General features: G+C 42.0%; 1 protein-coding gene across 1 annotated transcript in view; it reads right to left on the bottom strand.

Annotated features, from left to right (window-relative positions):
• Positions 1-446: 446 nt before the first annotated feature.
• fat4 (FAT atypical cadherin 4) overlaps positions 447-18,486 on the bottom strand; it is a 100,313-nt gene continuing 82,273 nt past the window's right edge. The window contains exons 10-17 of the mRNA XM_082557601.1: positions 17,988-18,092; positions 17,260-17,567; positions 12,863-12,948; positions 11,077-11,256; positions 10,495-10,619; positions 8,281-8,498; positions 6,402-6,663; positions 447-3,627 (exon numbers count right to left, since the gene is read on the bottom strand). Coding sequence (XP_082413727.1) covers positions 1,718-3,627; positions 6,402-6,663; positions 8,281-8,498; positions 10,495-10,619; positions 11,077-11,256; positions 12,863-12,948; positions 17,260-17,567; positions 17,988-18,092 — 3,194 coding nt within the window. The 3' untranslated portion in view covers positions 447-1,717. The remainder of the gene's footprint in view (positions 3,628-6,401; positions 6,664-8,280; positions 8,499-10,494; positions 10,620-11,076; positions 11,257-12,862; positions 12,949-17,259; positions 17,568-17,987; positions 18,093-18,486) is intronic.

Genomic DNA, 18,486 nt, shown 5'->3' with positions numbered 1-18,486 from the left:
TTCAGGCTGTCACTCTTCACGGGGTTCATGGCTCCCTGCCTTTTCTCTCGTGGCCTCTCTCCCCTCGATGATGGAGCAGATAAGCATGTTGCATGCCGAATCACTGAGCTATGACAAAAAAAAAAAAAGCCTTTCTGCTCAATAAGACAGATGTAAATAATTGTTGAAAGCAATATAGGGCCCTGCGTCGTGGAGTCCGCTTGATGTTTTGTTTGGCTGCGAGTGAGGTGGCTCAGTTTCGTTCAGGTCCTGAATTGCCTTTTCAAATGTTTAGTTGAGACTCTGCACAAATGAAAAACTGCACAGACTGAGGCAAAAATACATAACTTACCACCCGAATGATTTGGGAAGGGGTGTAATCTGAGCATGAAGGTGGCTATTTTTAAAAACTGCCAACGCATACATGCATCTAAATGAAAGGAGGGGAAAAAGAGAAACAAAGCACATTTAAATAAATACTTTTTTTATTCTGTTATTGGCTTTTTACAGGTACAAAGCATACAGCATGTTATAGTTTTATCAAAAGTGGAAAATACTGATGTTACATTTGTAACAAATGTAAAAAATAAGTCTTCAATCTTACTTTCCCCGAAAGTAAGAACATACATTTCAGCATATGAAAATATTCATAAAAACACAGCTTAAGTAATTTAAGTTAATAAACAGTACAAAAATGTAGAAACCATACATGTCAAAATAATGAACAGGGACGCCAACATCAAGACAAATGACTCCATGATTGCTCATGAATTTAAAAAAAAATGTACACAAGTTCATAGTGTTTTAGTTGGGGTCATGTTTACAGGATTCATACATCATCATCATCGTTGCCTGAAAACACTTGGCTTGTCTGACAATGTGGTTTTGTGACTAACGACACCCTCACCATCATCCCTCCTGAAAAATCTCCTCTCTTCCTGAACTTGGGCCCAAAAACCAGAATAGTTCTGTCCCGTACTGAAATCCTCAAATGTCTGTAAGGCAGGGGGCTTGATTAAATCTCACTTTTGGAGCGTTTAGCCAGTCCTCTCTAAGAAAACACACCAGGGCAGGCAGACGGACAGACAGAGGGATCATAACATCGGTGGGGTCTGCAATACCGTGCGAGCAAAGCAATGTTCATACTTTTACACTGAGGGCTGTGTCCCGTCACCTACAGGTGCAGTTAGATCAAACACACATGCTTCCTTTTAAGTAAATTAGAAAAATGATCCTAAAAAGACAGAAACTGGGAGATTTCTCTTGCTCTATGGAATTCTCTTCCTGTGAGTTTTTAAATTATCTACGCTCTTATCTCTCCGCTGCGAATGTGACAGAAGGTTCTGGAAAGGAGAAGCAGTATTGGTAATAAAGAACAGAAGTGTTTAATCAAGATAATGTGAATGGAGTTTTGCAGTCACCAAATTGAATTCAGACATGGACTTCTTTCTTCAGTGTCAGTGGATATGTTGTAATGAGGCCTCAGAGAGATGAATGCACGAATGTACAGTCTGAACCTAGAAAAGACTGGTAAACCATTCCAAGGTGGCTCATGATGAAATCTGTTCTTTTACAGGTGCCATTTTTCTGCCTTACTGCATTAAAAGTCGTCTTATTATTTTGAGTTATGCAAAAAACATGAAGTCCAATGTTCTCTGGAAATGTACAGTCTTCTTCTTCTTTTTTTTTTTTAAATTGGAGAACGACACCATATTGTACAACATTGTAATAAATAGTCTCATACATATTGCTCAGCTTCTCCTTCATTAAGAATGGTCACTGAGCCATCTCCACTGTTCATTTCAATGTCTTTTGCTGCCGCATTCTCGGGAAGCAAGGCTAAGTCCTTGAACACATCTACATAATGCCCAAAGCCAGGGCCCCAGTTCAACAGATTGTCCCAGTTGAAGCCACCGGCTTGCTGACCCAGTTTGTGGGGTAGGGTGTAGTGCTGGTCAGTAGAGGGCATCTGGGCAACGCCAGGCCCTCCTTCTGCCCTCCGACTCGAGTAACGCCTCTGTTTAAGCCTCCCGCCGTAGTCCTCGTCGTCAGCGTCTGACTCGTTGACTTGCGAGAGCTTGGGGACCCGGGAGCTGTAGGACACAGGCTTCTCCCGGTCATACTCCATCTCTGAGCAGGTGAAGGAGTCATGTGAGTCACTTTCTGAAGAGGACTCTGGGGCAGGAATGCCATCAGCGGGGTTACGAACCCTTGACAGCGGCCTGCGGCAGTCCTCCTCTGAACTGGAGCGCCCGTGGTCAGCGCTACAGATGCTGGGGTTGCGTGGACGTGGAGTGTTAAGCCGCTCCACTTCCTCGATGGACAGCCCCACAGGAGGCCCCGTCTCCAACGGGATCTGCTCGATCGGCTGCTTCAGCCGACTGCCGGGCCTCGAGGTGTGGCCGTGGCCGGCCATGGTTTGTGGACTCTTGCTCCGCCTCCCCAACCGGGTGGCGTAGTTGAACATGGGTGGCGGTTGGCACATATCATTGTGCAGATCCAGCGGGCTGCCCTCACGACGAGCCAGGTTGAGTTCTCTGGTGGGAGTGTTTCGGTAGAAGGAGGAGGGCTTTGTGAACGGGGCTGGAGAGTGTCTGGAGAGAGGGTTTGGAGTAGGACAGGCTGAGTGGGAATGGCTGAGGGGGGTGGATCTCAGTGCTTGGGTGTACTGGGGCTGGTAGGTGTAGCTTGTTGCTCCGAGAGGTAAGGGAGATTGCCTGGCGAAGCCCAGCGGGCTGTGTCTCTGGATGGAAAACTTGGGCGTGTGACTGCGAAACTGCTTGTAGTGTTGGATGATGTCAGCATCCGAAGGAGCAATACTGCTGGCATTGTCTATATCATAATGTTCAATATCTGCCTCTGGGGCATTGCAGGGGGCACAGGGAGCACTGGGGACCGTCTCGTTGTTGTGAGGAATGTCTGTTTCATCATAGATCAGGTAAGGGTTTTCCCTCTCAATGATGTCTGGTTTGGGGTTCCCTTCCGGTTGCTTCCGTACAGTCATGTCATCTCCATATGGTGGGATGTTATCTGGGTCGTCGAATGCTACATTCTCGCTACCCTTCTTCTTTTTCTTCTTCTTCTTCTCCTTGGGTTTCTTTTCCTTGGGTTCCTTTGGCACTTTGGTCTTGTTGCGGTCCTTGCAATGGTTGCACAGGATCAGGCTGAGCACCACCAAGGCAAGGACAGTGGCACAGCTGCCAACAATAGCTGGCACCGCCCAGATGGGAAGGACCATTGTCTCTGATGTGGGACTGGGGCTGCAGACAAATCCACCATTATTCGCCGTGTTGCACACGGTACCCTGAGGGCACTCGACTCCCAGACAGGCCACCAGGGTCTCACAAGTCTTGCCTGTGTAGAGCTCGGAGCATACACAAGTGAAACCAGAGTGGGGGTCCGGCACGCAGCTGCCTTGGTTCTGGCAGGGATTAGAGGCACAGTCGCCAGGCGGGACACACTGGTATGTGTACCACTGGTTGACGCACATGAGGCCATCCCAGCATGGATTGCTCTCACACAGGTCGGGACCTCTGCAGCCTATTTTGACGGATGAACTGGTCTTGGTTAAAGTGACGAGGCTGTGCTCTCCCATAAATGGCAGGTTCTCTCTGTTGTACTTCACGTAGGCCAAGCAGCCGTCAAAACCTGTGGACAAAAAGAAGAAAAGAAAGGGCTCAGATAACAAGAAACAGCCAACAGCAGCTAACAGGGACATTACAGTGGCCTGAAGGGGAATTGCTTCTGACTGCCACCAGACCGAATGTTTTTTTTCAAAACGTCTGCTGAAGCTGGATTGCTTCCTCATAAATACCAGGAACTGGCAACTATAATAAGAGCTGAAGGAATTTTGTTTAGATGGGTAATTGGTTCAAGCTTAGGATAAAAAGATTTTCATCATGGAAAGCACCTCCTCCAATGAAAAAATAGAAAAATCATATTCTAAAAACTGGCAGAATAAATCACTGGTCAATTTAAGAGAAGAAATATGAAATATTTTCTAACAGAGAATCCATCGTCAGAGGCATTATAGCTTCAAGACATCCATCTGGGTTGGATGAACGTCTCTGTGTCTAATTTAATCTCTTGCTTTGTGTGTTGCCTAACAGTGCTACCTCACCGGTGCAATTACATTTTTATTGAATTTATCCCAGTGCAGATTAAATCCATTTGTGTCTTTTCATTAGCCCTCAGAAAGCGAGTACACAGCTCTACACAAATGCTCAGAAACACACTGAGTTAGGGGGTGGGTTCACAAACAGTCTGCCACAGATCTGCGTGCTGAGGATATGTTTGTTTTGAAATATGCCCCAGTCTTTGTGTAAAAGAGGTTGACAAATCATCCAAATTGCTCATTTTTACCATATTAGTCCATAGTATTAGGTTAGTTTTTCCCTCCCCTGAAACCCTGAAATTTACTGTGCTGCATTACCTCCTCCTGGAAACCCTCTCTTTCACCTTTTCCAAACTGTTCTTAACTCATGCTCGAGGACATCTGATCTGTGATTTAAATCTAAACTAAGAAAAGAGTCGATGAGGCTTCACAGACAGACGCTCCAAGGCGAAGTCAGATTAAATTATAATTAGTTATTTTGTCCATAAATGATACTCTGATAAAGAAACATTTATTTAACTACCGTAAATTCATAACTTTAAATCTTCGCAGTGTCAAATAGAAATAGATTTCAGGCCAGTTACTCAGAGTCTTGTTGGATCGCCACCAAATATGGTCAGCAATTGAAAGAGCAGACTATTAATTCATATGCAGGAGAAAAAAAAATGAGTACTGAATTCATAAAGATTCATGAGCTCACGTGTGCTGTCGCATACTTGTGCTATATGTCCATGCACACGCCTTTAGTCTGCAGAAAAGCTTTCCATAACATGTAAAAACACTGCTAGATGTGTAACTTACGCTGGGTAAAGAGTGAATGAGTTTTTCAAAATCATTAACATGTGTGTGAAACTATTGTTAATTGTATTCCACTTGGACCGTCATGTATCTAAAATTTGATTTTCTTGACTAAATGTGATGAGTTTTTAAAAAAAAAAGCCTTTTTAATGAGAAGGAGGAGGAAGAGGAGGCACAGGAGCTGTTCTGACTAAATGCGATTTCTTTAGACACACCAACAGTCTTGTGTCAGGATCTGTAGTGGAATTAAGGAAGGGCAAACTCCCCTCTCTAACTTTTCCCATTCAAATTTGTCCTGTAATTTGGGGGTTCAACTCTGCAACACTACAGTCACAGTACATTAAAGTGAGCTCTTAGCAGCCAGTTACAAGAAAATCTGGCAAACGGATGGTGTGTTTCACCGTCCCACTCTGCCACCAGTTCTGCAGCGTCAAGTCATAGCAACAGTGTGTAGTGTAGTTTTCTGACAGTGGCAGCAGTATGTGTTGTTTAACTAGTGATTATAGGCAGCAAACCCTGTATATTGATAAATAAAACTTATATGGAAGAAAACTTATTGTATGTCTTCCATTTTTAACCTTTAACTATTTATTCTATATAGATAATATATATGTTACATATAGCCTCTCTACTTCTTAGTCCACTAACTTTGGCTAGTTAAGCTATATTGATTGTTCCAACATGTAGAGAGCAAAAAATACTATGTGTGAGTGACTACTGTTAACCAAAACCTTCTGTTACAAGGAACAACATGCTTTCTCTCGATCAACTTCTGGCAATCATCTTGGTCCTTTTCAAACCCTGGAATTCTGAAGTTATTTTAGGTGTCTGGTCGCAGACAGGGTATGTCATTGTGAAGAAAAGGTTTTATTTTGCATGGAGCTTTTTTCCAAAAGTTTCAGTTTTCCTGCCAATTCCAACTAAATTCTGGAATTAAATAGTGGAAAATCACAGCAACAGTTGTTTTGAGGCAGTTTATATTGTAAGGTAAAGACCCTACAAGAATAGAGAGAAAGCCCCTTGGCGACAGTGGGAAGGAAAAACTCCCTTTTATGAGGAAAAAACCTCAGACAAAAGCAAGCTCAGGGGTGGGTGGCCATCTGCTGAGACTTGGTTGTGGGTGAGGGGAGGGAGACAGGACAAAAAGCATACTGTGGAAAAGGGACAGAGATGAATAATAACTAATGATTAAATGCAAAGTGGTGTAAGTAAGTGAAGAAGAAATACTCAGTGCATCATGGGAAGCCCCCAGCATCCTAAGTCTATTGCAGCATAACTAAGGAACTAAGGAAGGCCTGTTCCAGCCTTAACTATAAGCTTTACCAAAAGGAAAATGTTTTAAGATTAATCTTAATCTTAGAGAGTGTCTGTCTCCCAAATCCAAACTGAAAGCTGGTAAAGATTATATGCAGGAAAATGTACACCCCAAATGCCCATATGTCCACATGTCCATCATTTTTACTCTTCCCCCCAATAAATGACAGGTAACAGCTACACTGTCCAGGCTTACCTGCTCCAGTTTTCTGCTGAGCTGGCCCCGGCCCAATCCCACCAAGCGAAAAGGTTAAAACGCTGAGACCTCCAAAATCCTGTGTGGGATGTTGGATGACCCTGGGTTGGCCGTTGTCCACCTGGAGCACAGTGGCTGAGCCGTTCTTGACCAGCTGTAGCGTGTGCCACTGGCCGTCTGAAACCACTGCGTCTACCACGGTGCGCTCCACCTTCCCCGCAACGCCAGCGTCTGAGATGTAGTGGATGTTGCCGTTCCTCAGCTAAGAGAAGCAAATTTTAGATTTTAGTTATTCACTCACAGCTCAGAGTGATCAGAGTAAACCGGATCTAGCTGGCTTTGGTAAAAACATGCATATAAACAGTATATAAAAGACATTAACAATCATGTGAATCTGCAAACTGCCATTATTTCTGATGTCAAGCATAAAATAAAAATAGTCTTTGAAGAAAGTCGAGATAAACAGTGGTTAAAACTGCAGTTTTTTAGATTAATGCAATAAGTTATCGTGTCAGTATCAATCATGACCGATGAGAGGAAGTCTTGTCTCAGTCCCCACAAAACTACCACAGCAGTGCTTTCAGACTATGGTCGGAGATCGAAAACAAAAATGCAGCTGGATGCTCATACTATAAATCTTTCTCCCACTGGGACACACTGCAGTCAATCATGTTCTCACAACTTGTGTGTGTAGCTACAGTCACTCAGCCAGAAGATGATCAGAAGCTCAAGCACGACAAATTTAGGGAAAGCGCATATATTCCAACGGCCACAAGAGAAGGCTCTTTACTGAAGAGGGACGACGATTGTGCTTTAAAAAGAAATTAATCAAGCTCGCTTTGGCACGCACAGCAAATTTGTGGCTTACACTGTGTATGGTAATCGCATGTGTTCTCCCGACTTCGATGGAAAAGTAATCCTACCCACCTCCCCCAAAATCAGCAGTGATAAGTCGCTTCCGGAAGAATTGATGTAAAAAGGGAAAAGTGGAAGTCTCCCCAGCCAAAGAATACTAAGAGCTCTCAAGCTGGAAAACCAATCAAGGAGTTTATCTATTAAACATCTTGTTTTTCATTTCTCAGTTTATATAGTTCTCTCTCAACATATGTACACCCACAGTATGTATTCCCCTACTGCTCTTTTGTTTTTAGGTTTCAAAGCACTTATAATACTTTTCTGGACTATTTAGGAAGCCGCAGTGGTGATTTGATGAGCACCAGAAGCTGTTCAGTGGCGGAAAACAAAATCATAAGAGACAAAGCCCGATGCTGAAGTGGGAACGGGTTGATGCTGCTGAGACTGCAGGGTGTCTACATGGAAACTGAAGAGGATGAATGAACGCTCAGGCCTCCTTGGGCAGCTGCCCACGGTCAGGCAAAGGGAGGAGGGTGTACTGAACAGGACGAGAAGAGAGAAAAGACAGACTGGAGTAAAAGAAAGTGGGTGAGAAAGACGGGGTAGATTTCCTAGAATGAAAGTGGAACGTAGCACACACAGAAATATATATTACCTAGACATGTTTAGGATACAAATGTTCAAGGTGTCTTAACAGTGTATCAGGAGCTGTGGCGTAAATACTGTTAGTGATGCAAGATACTGCCTGGTCTACAGCTCTGTCATACCAAAAGAAGCTGGTATGTAGATGCTTAAAATATCATCTACATAGTAACTTCATAGATAATCTATGAAACATCAAAGACAGAAGCTTCATTTTACTAGACCTGAGTTGATCCAGGGCTTTAAATTTTAGTGAATAGCCTCCCTTTCTAAGCATAGCTACTTATTTACTGTTCACAAGCATGATTTGGAAAGCTTTTATTGTGAAATTTACTCTTCATTGCCAACTCATTAAACTCACACACAAGGCAACCTTCCTCACCTTAACAGTAGTGTAGTTACTGCTCTCTTGCACATGCAGCAGAGTGCCGGTCTTGCTGCGTGTCCTGAACTTGACCTTCAAGTTGCTGGGACCCATGGGGTCAGAGGTCGTTCCCTGCAGAGACCGTCTCAGCAAGATGTCACGTTTTGGGCCCTGCTTCAGGGTGTAGTCCAGGCGGCCAGTACCATCCAGAGACAGAGCGGTGTCGGCTGTCATGTCTGTGTGAGAAAGACAGAAAATATCTTGTGACTTCACACGAGTTTCGCAGGCGGCTTTTAAACTTCCATTTCCACTCTGCTCCTGGCGGACGGTCAGGTGCAAATGATTTTCCTAATCCGACTGCCATAACCACGAATCGGTCCTTCCATTCTTACCAGCGATTACTGATATCTTCCCATAACATCATCGAGTCAGTTTTCAGAACAGCCCGTGTATCGCTGAGCAAGATAATGATTTCTAATAGAGATTAAGTAGGAAAATAACTGAAATGAAAACTGCAAGCCATCTCATTATTACTTAGTGGGATGGCACGTGAATTTTGTGTGCATGTTAACTATAAACCTGAGGCATTGCTAATTGCATCATTTCATTTCAAGAAGCAACAAGCCTTTTGGCATATTTCATTATTACTATAATGAATATGAGCCCTCTTGCTAATACACAATTAAAAGATTAGCATGTTATCCAGGATAAATAGCCATATGAATGTTAATAAAATACTGATGTGATTATTTCATGAAAGCAGTGTATTTATGAGGATATTTGTATATTTTGGAAAAAGGTAAAAAAGCTCAAAAGTCACTTTTAAGTTTTCTATTTAAAATGTGCTTAGAAATAAGAGCACAGATGAAAATGAAACAGAATTTTAACAAATTATAAGATTTATCAACAGTCACTGAGACTCAGAAAAATTGGTGTTGGTGAGTTTTCTTACTGTCAGAGACTGACTGCAAGTAGTTGCAGTGACCAGTTCCTGCCGAGAGATTGAGCCTGCAACACATTCAACCTCTGCACGAGCACGGCTGGACAGGTGTGGGAGGCAACCTGTGTCTAGACAACTGTGGTCTGACTTGAACTACATTCCATCTGAGACAACTGCCGTCTAATTTACTGATCCAGACAGATTCCCAACATGTTGCAATCAGTCTCAGTCAGTCTGTGCTAATGGGTGCAACTTCTCTGCGATGGGTCTCTTTGCAACAGGGGACTCAACTCGGCTGGTTGTATTCTGGTTCTATTCCCAAATAAGAGCAATGTTGCTGAGCACCTATGTCATTTTGTAGCAAAGTCACCGTTCTGCAGTAACTATCGCTATTTGTAAGATTTTGACCCTGAATGTAAGCAGTTATTGTGAAAGTAGATGGGATTTTTCTTGCTAATTTATCACAGTTAATTGGCATATTATCTCCAAAAAATTTCCACAAAGTTGCAAAATTGCATGTTCAATGCACCAAATCACAATAATTTTGGTTGTGCCGCAAACTCCAACCACTGTTTTCTCTAATAGGACTGTAGCACAAGTCTGTCGTGCCACTTATTATCTGAGGATGAATGTTTCTGTCCCACATTCACAGGGTTCAAAAATGTAAATCTTTACACAATCTGTTCTTTAAATTAAATTAACCAGGGCCCTAGAGTCTACATGACATATTTTATTCACGGCATTTCTTGTTGTTGTTTATTTTTTTTCTTTTCTCTTTCCAGCAAACAATACATATGGCACTAAGAAAGCCTGCTCTGCTCCATGTGTGCTAGAAGAAAATGTCTCTCATCCTTTTTTTCGTGCCAGTAAGCAAACCAGCAGATTTCCCACAAAATCAAACCTGATGGCAAACAGGGAAAAGCTCGCAGTAATGATCTTGTTTGTTTCCAGTAACAATATCAAAGTCTTTGAAAAAAATCTGGTAATAATTACCGGTAACACCGCAAAACACAATGTTGCACCTTACACAGTAGCTATAAGTTTCTGTCAGTTCTCATGTGTCTCAAAGGGTTTTCTGCATTTTTTTAGGTCTCTGATGCAAGTCGAATTTATCTCCTATAAAGTACACAAATGCTTTGAAATGAAGCTCAGAACCCACCGATGTGGTCTATATTAAGCTACATGGTGCAGTATGATGACTCAGGAGGGATAATTCATAAATAATCATGGCAGAATATTCCTAAGTAAGTGCAAACTCAGCAAAAAGAGAGACTTCAAAGACATATACTTACATTTCTCACAGAATTTGCCAGTGAAGCCATCCACACACTGGCATTGTTGCCAAGACCAGTGGTCCACACAGGTGCCCCCATGTCTGCAGGAGCTGGTGGTGCAGGCTCCTTCCAGTCTCGGACATCTACGGACACAATAACACACAAACTGACAATCAGACAGTGAATTTGACAAGTCAGCCACACAGACGGGGGGTCCGCGGAAAAAGGAAACTCCAAAAACAGGAGCAGATGAGCTGTGATTTCTCTTCCCGTGCGGCAATACAAAAAACCCCATAAAGAACCTCAGAGAATTAGCATATTAAAAGATCTGTCCTCGCTTCGCTATTCACGAGGAAGACAGTGAGGAAAAAAATTCTCTGGAATTCTGCAATTGGTTTCCCCCATCAAAAATCTTCCATTTGTACTTCAAAAAAAAAAGAAGACATCTTTTTAAAAACTCCCGAGAGGGTTTGAAAGTGTGAACAGATGTCCCACAGCGAGAGTCAAGGAGGTTAGAGAAGACGGACAGATGGGAAGAAGAAAAAGGAGATGGAGAGAGGCTGGGAGCGGGAGTAAAGGGGGAGAGGTTGGGATGCGGACCTGTCAAGGATGCCATGCGATGCCAGCGCCTGACTGGGCTCCAGCGGGCGGCCGTTGACAGCAAACTCCATGATGCAGCCGACAAAGTCGTGGGTGGCGACCTGACCGCGCCGATGAAGGATGGGTTCTATTGACCTGACGCCTCCCACAGAGAGCCTGTTGGGCTGCACATCGAGGATCCTACAAACACGCACACAGATAGATGAACAGGAGTGCACAAAGACTTAAAATGGATCACGACAGAAAGGAACATATGAGCAGAAACCCAAACGCTAAAAAATGCATTCAAGTATTCAAAGCACACACACAGACACGCACATTTTCACAAGCTTACACAGAAAAACAACGTGGGTCAGCGAGTTTCACAACAATATGGTCCCAAGACCCTTGCAAAATAAACCTTTGCTGATCTCTGTGGCCTTTCCTCATCTGCCAAATCTGTCTCTCACGCATACACACATATAAAATACGCACACACACACACAGCGAAAAACACACAGGAAAACATGCACAGTCTCAAGTTTTCGCCCCACAGGGCCTGGCTCTGTGCAGCAGCACTGGTCATCCAGTAATTTAATGACGGTTTACATCATATATCACATATTTGCAACAGATGACTTCATTCTGACTTTGAGTTATTTGTGTAGAAATATGTAAGAGAAAGGCATTTTAAGCAATTTGCATACAACGGAAGACTTAGACAGTAACACAGGAGTAAAGGTCACAATGCTTTGTCTACAGCATTAAGGAATTTTCACTATAATAAAAAGAATTAAAGGTCAACACTTTAACCAGAATAGCCATAAAAATTTAGAAAAAAATATAGAAATATTTGTTTGAACAAAAGTAAAGTTTCATTCTTTGCTCTCTACTTTAGAGATTAGCACTTAATAGAACTGGAAGCATCACTGTGAAACTAAAGGTTGAACCTCTGCAATTCATCTCTAAAGTACTGCTTAAAGAAAAACAGTTAAGGCAAGACAAAAATATAAATTGCTGCTTACTGTTATGAAGCTTCCTAACAAAGTTCACTTTGTTCTTATGAATCATCTTGTGGGTCCTTTAACTCACAAAATGTCTAAATTAAGCAAAGGGAAATAGACCATGCTAAGTTTATCCTGAGAAATGGCAGCTGAAACGTAAGCTGTTTTCTCATTTTCAGATGTAAACTTTGACAAGTGTATTGAGAATGTCAGAGGAATACAGTCGAGACCTTGGATGTTGCGTTAGATGTCTTCTCAGTCCTCGAAATACACAGTTTGGTTTACACGAGTGCCTGAGTAGAGCCTCAAGGACACACTTGGACATTAAATGGAATTTGTACTAAGGAGGTGGCAGAGTAATGAGTCTTCTAAGGTAACCTCTAGAAAAGTTGAAAAGTTCAAGGATACAGAACATCTGTGCAAGCTGCTGCACATACAGCAACATTTTAAAGCCATAAAATGTTGGAAAACACGGATCGTCATCCATTGACGAGAAGGACAATATGTGGTTAATTAAACCTCTTGATTATGAAGTGTTGATTCACTGCAGAGCGCAACGCAACAGCTGTAAAATATTAGACAAGTATGCTCACACCAGGTATACAAAACCTTTTGGTTATGTATGACTTTCCATTATTTTTACAGTTGTGAAAAATTATTCATCAAGTTTTCCAGTCCTCAGAAGTGAAACTGTCAACAGCGCTTTCCCATTCACAGTTTCTACGGATCATAGAAACAGCTGTTCAGCGTACTGGGCAATACATGCATATATGTGTTTTTGTGTGTGTGTGCTGCTTTCTTACCAGTCAGTGTGCACTGCCACGTTGCTCACAGCACAGTAGCCTGGTTCCTGGTCATCACCACACAGGTCCACGGTCAGGGATGCAGCCTGCATGATGACAAGAACACACATACTGCTGTCACGTGTGATTCTCTTTAAGAGAAACAGCTGTGAAGCTACACTGACTCACACAATTATTGTTCAGGGAGGAAATTACATTTAAGTAAAAAAATGTTTCTGGAAGAGTGTGGTTGACATAAACACCAACAACATGTGTCACTCACTGTTATTTGTGGTGGGGGTGGGCCATAAAACACTCAGTCAATATCAGTGTATCAGTCACTTTTTCTTTGTTAAGAGTGTTTTTCCAGAATGTGGAAACCCCCCCCCCCCCCCCCCCCCGCGCTTTTCATTTGGGGCTTAAACACAGGATGCATTTCAAATTGTTTTTTAGCAAATGTATCTATACTCCTTTTGTTAGTGGTCAGTTTAAAGACAGTCCCATGTAAAAAAGGGACACATGCTAAAAATATGCTCAAAATAGGGCACCAGTGCTAAACCATTTTCTTTGCAGGTTAAATAAAATATTTGAGTAACTAAACTAATTTTATGTTATTAATGGAGCAATTCAATATATTTTGGACTATATCTTCATTAAAATAAAACAAAACAAAAGTCTACAACCTGTGGAAAATTGAGCTAAATTCTTGCCTTCAGCATCCAACAACCACCGACAAGTGGTCAAGGAATACTCATATTCACCTCATAACCAGTGGTTGCCAGGTGGTTGCAGACCAGTCTTTAGGCTTCTGTCACTTGATCCTAAATTGTCGCCATGACTGGCTTCACGTGTCAGCACGACCTCTATAGCCGTAAGCTGTTTAGCTTAGCACAAAACCTGGTACAGACTTATTCTGTCAGAGGGTTATAATATCCAGCTAGCATCATCTTTGAAGTTCAGTACTCAAAAGATTTTCCATTTTGTGCTAAGCTAAGCTGTGTGCTGGTAAAATCATATCCAACTTATATATGAAAGCGGTATTAATTTTCTCTCTGTTATACCAGATGGTGAATAAGTATTTCCAAAAATGTTAAGCTTTTTCTTTCTTCTAAAGATGGCAACAGCTGTTTAATTAAACCCCATATTGTGACAGTGAACGACAGAGGGACAGAGCAACCTGATGGGTGCTATATGCTTATTGTTCAAAGTTTATTGTCACAAGAGAACAAAATCCTCAAACCAATTGTATTTCCTTCCCGATTCCCTGCCTGAAGTATTTAAAGGCAAATTTCTAAACCCTAAAACCCATCAGAATGTGTGAATATAAATAAATATTTTCTCAAGCACCGTTGGCATATCTTTTACTCATGAGTTCTGGCACCATAAGCTGAGGGTTACTTCATTCAGATGAGTTACAGTATATGTTCCTGAACATTTGTGTTCCTAAGTCTTGTTCAGTGGTTAATGTGAGCTTTGTTCACCACAAGCCATGCAGTCACATTATTTTTCTTTATTTCATGAGTGTTCAATGGGAGAGGGGCACAGAAATGCCATACATTACAGCAAGCGTTTCCCGTTTCCCGTTAATGGGACAAAAGCTTTTGGCCAGATGTGGATTATTCTCTTTTCTCCCTCTGTGCTCAGAGAAGAAACGACCCTGCTAGAAAAAAATAATAAAAATGGGCTGGTGAGGAAACTGCCCGGAAAAGTGTGTGAACGTGTTGAAAAACCAGGGCAATCACGCTCCACCTCTCGTGGAGCTTAAGTAAATACGGACCACACTGGCTTGCATCTCTGACACAAATCATCCACAACCCACCGGGCACACACACACACAGAGTTCATTTAGTACACTCGTGTCACACCCGAGTCAGACACACGAACACACATAATCAAATGAGAAAAAACTACAGAGACAAGAACGAGTCGAAGAACAACAGAACGCATTTGTGACTCCGAGGCGCCATAAAGAACATCAGAACCACATAAACATTTTATTAATGTTTTTCCTGTGATCAAAGGCACTGCAGTCATGCTTCTGCATTCACTGTCAACTGTCACGAGCTGTGCAGGAGGAATAATTTCTCAAAAGAAACCTTAGAAATGAAGAGCAAATGCATCCCCCAAAAAATGAGGAGTGTATTTTTCAGCTTGGCTAGCACTGGAGGAAATTTGAAGAAAGCACCACAGGAGATCATTGTTTTCCCCATGACTAATACAATGGGGTGGGGGGGTGGGGGGGTGGGACCACAACCTTACTCTCTGTTGTGGTACATGAGCTGAGTAACATTTGTTTTGTGCTTGTTTCTAGGACAAATAACTCACCTAATCCAAAACTTAATGATTTGCTGCTGGTGTTAATCAGCGGCAGTCCTAAACTGTCAAACTGAATTTGAAACATCATTGTCAGAAGATTTGAGTTTGTTCTCACACGATATCACTGTAATTGGTATTAATGTATAATTTAATCCAAATAATGCTTATTATTCTTCTACTCACCACCAAAATGTGATCTAAGAGTACAGAAACACTGCATCTTTGACAAGAATGACTCATCCAAGGTTTTTCCTTTTTTGTATTCTCAAATCTCCATGGAGATTTCTGTTTATAGTTTCAACCACTACTCCTCTTTTTTTCATGCCCTCAAAGATTACTACAAACTCTGCAAAATGAAATTGATCAGCTTTTCAGACTGCAGAGCAGATGGTCCAGCACGGCAACACGAGGACAAGTATGTTGTAGTTGGAGCTGCCAGGCAGGAGGAAGGCAGAAAGACCACAGAGACGTTTAATGGATGTAGAGAAGGAGGACGTGCACAAGGCTGTTGTGACACAAAGATATGCCAGGGATAGGGTGAGATGGAGGCAAATCACCCACTGTGGCAACGCCTAAAGGGAGCAGCCGAAAGAAGTAGTTGTTCTCAAAAACAGCTCTAATCCAGTTGGCCTTCATTAGGTTAAAAAAATAAGCTAAATCTGACACGGATATGGTTCTGTTTGGGAGCTAATGAGTAACAGTTGAGAAATTTCACATTTTACATTAGAAATGACTTTTTCTTTTTCTTTGTTTATGGCACTTGGACCAATAGCTGCAGTGTTAACCACGAATACAGAAGCAAAGAGAAACATGTCAAACTTTATGAAATGCACTTTGATGTTGCATTCAAATGCTTTTGCTAAATACAGTTAATGGTACTGTAGATTATATATTAAAGGACGCGACATTAAGATAAACTCACTTGGAACAAGGCAATATGGCTGTTTGAATTTTGACACCGATGCTTTGGATGCTTTAAAGCTGGAAACAGTTACATCCTTCCTTAAACTCTCCACTGAACCTTTAACTATTAACATTTTCCATTACTGTGGTTTAAAACTGACGTCTTCGTACACTGTAACTCGTTGGACTGAGACAATTTGCCTAACATTTATGGTATTTGACAATTAAAACTAATTCCTGCAGAGATGACAGTAACTGAGATGGTTGCAGTATCTGTGAACTCTCTGCTCCCTCTGATTACTTGGAGCCTTCACGGTGAAGCAGTGCATGACCGTGTCCGTGGTTTGCGTCTGCTTTCGGGATTGGCTCAGAATTTAGGTGCAGGAACGCAGAACAGACCTCAAACCTGGCCACCGAAATGACCCGTAGCACCTTTTGCAAACACGGTGATCAGGTTCACTTTACACCGCTCAAGGGAGCTGGCACTTCAGGCGTGACACACTCACATTTCTCTCTCATTCTTCAACAGCCCCAACACGACCACCTTCGCATAATATTCACCGGGTACCATTTGCAGACAGAATCACAGCTTTCAACGTGTGCTGTATTCCTTTACACCCGTCACTCTGCACCATCTCAAAACTGACAATTTAACGATTTTACCAGCTTCCTATGAAACTCCCAGTGCACGGTGGGAAATGACAGATTTGAAGTCCAGCAGGAGAGCTACATTATAGAAGGCTTGACAGGGCCTAGCTGGATTTTTTTTCCTCCTCCTGCCTTGCCACTGCATTGCTGGCAGGGAGAAGCCTCTCATTCAGAGCACAGGAGACAGGATTTCAACCTTCATGGCCATTTTGGATCCTGGTATTGTAAATCACAACTAGCAATAAAATATAATTACAAACCATGAAAACCATAAGCTGAGCTACCCGTGGTTTGGGGAAGTTTAATTATCATCTGATGGTGCAAAAAAGAATATAAGGCCAAATTTGGAGTCAGCTTCAGCTATAAAAGCTCAGGACATAAATGCTATTGAATGTGCAGTCCCTTTGCAACTATGCAGCATTTTCTGATTTTCCTAAATGTTTTTGCTGCTAGACCCATAAAAACGAATATGCCACTTAAAGCAAGAGCGAATGATGAGAAACATTTAGAGTATGAGATATTTTCTATCGTAAAAAAACAGGAATTCTTACCATCCCAGCTCTCCTGGCAATGACTGTGTGGAACTGCCCATCCGAAACTTTTATCATGGTCATCAATTTATAAGTTCCACTTCCCAAGTTAAAAGAGAAGCGCATCTGTCCCTCGAAGATCTCCAAAGCCAGGAACTCCGCCTTGTCTCCGGTCTGGTTATCGTGGTTGTATAAAAGCAGCGCGTTGCTCTTCAGGGTAGCAAACTTGATATATATGTAGTTATTGTTGGGATCCAGAGACGGAAACTCCATGTAGGAGAGCTCCTCAAAGCCATAGCTGTTCAACTCGCAGTGCTTGCCGAAAACCCCTGAGGAAAAAAACAGACCGAAAGTGGAATCATGGAGGAAGCCAATGAATGATTCACAGTGCTGCTGTGATAAAAATATCTACAGATAAAACAGAATCTTTATCAAGCAGCATTATCTGCTTTGTATATAGAAGTAACAAAGCAGATATCGTAGCTGTGCGATCACAGTCTTGCAAAAGACTCTTCAAAAAGTTGAAAACTTTTTTTTTCTTGCATCAACTGGAGACTACTACTGAGGACAGCAATACAACACATGAAAAATGGAGACAAAAAATGACATGACAGTTTCCACATTTGTTTAAGAAATCAAAGGTTAAGAATGAAATAGCTGCTGGGAGAGTGCACATCTGAATTTGTCCATCTTGCTTTTCAATTTAGCGGGACTCTGTAATACCCTGAAAGTTTCCTACTATTACTTACCAAATGGACAATGACAGTAATATCCATCCACTCGATTCTGACAGGACCCGCCATTAAAACACGGGTTACACTCACAGTGATTGATGATGGAATCACACGTTTTGCCTGGGTTCACAGAACAACACAAATTAAAATGGATGGGGTGGCAGACAACACAGGAAAACCCCAAAGGGAACACAGTTCACTTTCCCCACAGGCCAAGTCATGCACGCCTTTCATCGCCTCACAGCTGAGAAATGCACTGCAAAAAAAAGATCCATTTAACTACGTACTACACCTTTAAATCTCATTCAAGCTCAAACAACAATACGATAAAAGTGAAAACTGTAAGTTCACCTGTTTCAGTGCAGTTTCACAAAGCTATTTTGGAAATAGCATTGCTTGCCCAAGATGATATCATTTGACCAAAAACAACATCTTGAAACTTTTATAGGAAAAAAACGAAATGATCTCATTCAACTGGCAGATTCCTCTCACTAGGAATAATCAGATTTTCAAA

The sequence above is a fragment of the Aulonocara stuartgranti genome (assembly GCF_965226115.1).
Source record: "Aulonocara stuartgranti genome assembly, chromosome: 2".
NCBI lineage: Eukaryota > Metazoa > Chordata > Actinopteri > Cichliformes > Cichlidae > Aulonocara > Aulonocara stuartgranti.
The sequence above is the reverse complement of the archived record's forward strand: the minus strand, read 5'-3'. Positions and strand labels throughout refer to the sequence as shown.